This window comes from Myotis brandtii, unplaced genomic scaffold, assembly GCF_000412655.1.
Source record: "Myotis brandtii unplaced genomic scaffold, ASM41265v1 scaffold1549, whole genome shotgun sequence".
NCBI lineage: Eukaryota > Metazoa > Chordata > Mammalia > Chiroptera > Vespertilionidae > Myotis > Myotis brandtii.
Window position 1 is genome coordinate 73,459 of NW_005355616.1, and position 679 is coordinate 74,137.

The following is a 679-nucleotide window of genomic DNA, read 5'->3' on the forward strand; positions in this document are numbered from 1 at the left end:
TACTTGGTGTGTTCTTGGGCTATTTGCCCCTAAATCCAGTCCTAGAGTCAACTGAGAAATACTGGATCCCGGCCTTGGAGCTTAGAAACTACATTACCCAGAAGGCCACGGATGGAATGGCATCAGGCGGAGCCAATGGAGGGTCAGAGAAGGCATTTCCGTTTGGGCGCTTCCGGAGGGCGGGACCGGTAATCCTTGTGGCCGGATTTCATCTTCTCAGGTTTTTGTCTCAGCGGGTGAGGTTTTCAGTGTCCGCAAGTCCCGTGGAGAAGTCCGGAGAGCGTTGTTCCCAGTCACACAGCCCATGGTGGGAGCCGCCGGTGGTGCTCACAGCTCCCACGTGGGATTGAAGCTCGGAGTCGTCACCCAAACCCACGCCAGGGCCGGTCCAGGGACCGCCATTCCTGCAGCGGCTTCTACTCCCGCCTGGCTCAGCCCACTGAGGGCAATGGCGGCGCCCCCGCCGAGGAGACGGGCTGAGGTGAGTCGAGTCCCCCAGGCCCTCACACAGACACCACAGCCTGGGGAGGGCGCCTGTCCCGTCCTGCAGCTCAGTCCCGCGTGGAGGACCTTGAGGAAGGTGGAGGGGAGAGAGGAGTGTTGTGTCTTCTGAGGACACAGCAAGTGCAGGGCAGAGAGGACGGGGGTGACTTGCATCTGAAGGTCCCTGAGGATGTGG

At 60.8% G+C, this 679-nt stretch overlaps 1 protein-coding gene across 1 annotated transcript in view; it reads left to right on the forward strand.

Moving 5' to 3' along the window:
* Window positions 1-12: 12 nt before the first annotated feature.
* LOC102241717 (zinc finger protein 211-like) overlaps window positions 13-679 on the forward strand; it is a 39,535-nt gene continuing 38,868 nt past the window's right edge. The window contains exon 1 of the mRNA XM_014535973.1: window positions 13-481. Coding sequence (XP_014391459.1) covers window positions 305-481 — 177 coding nt within the window. The 5' untranslated portion in view covers window positions 13-304. The remainder of the gene's footprint in view (window positions 482-679) is intronic.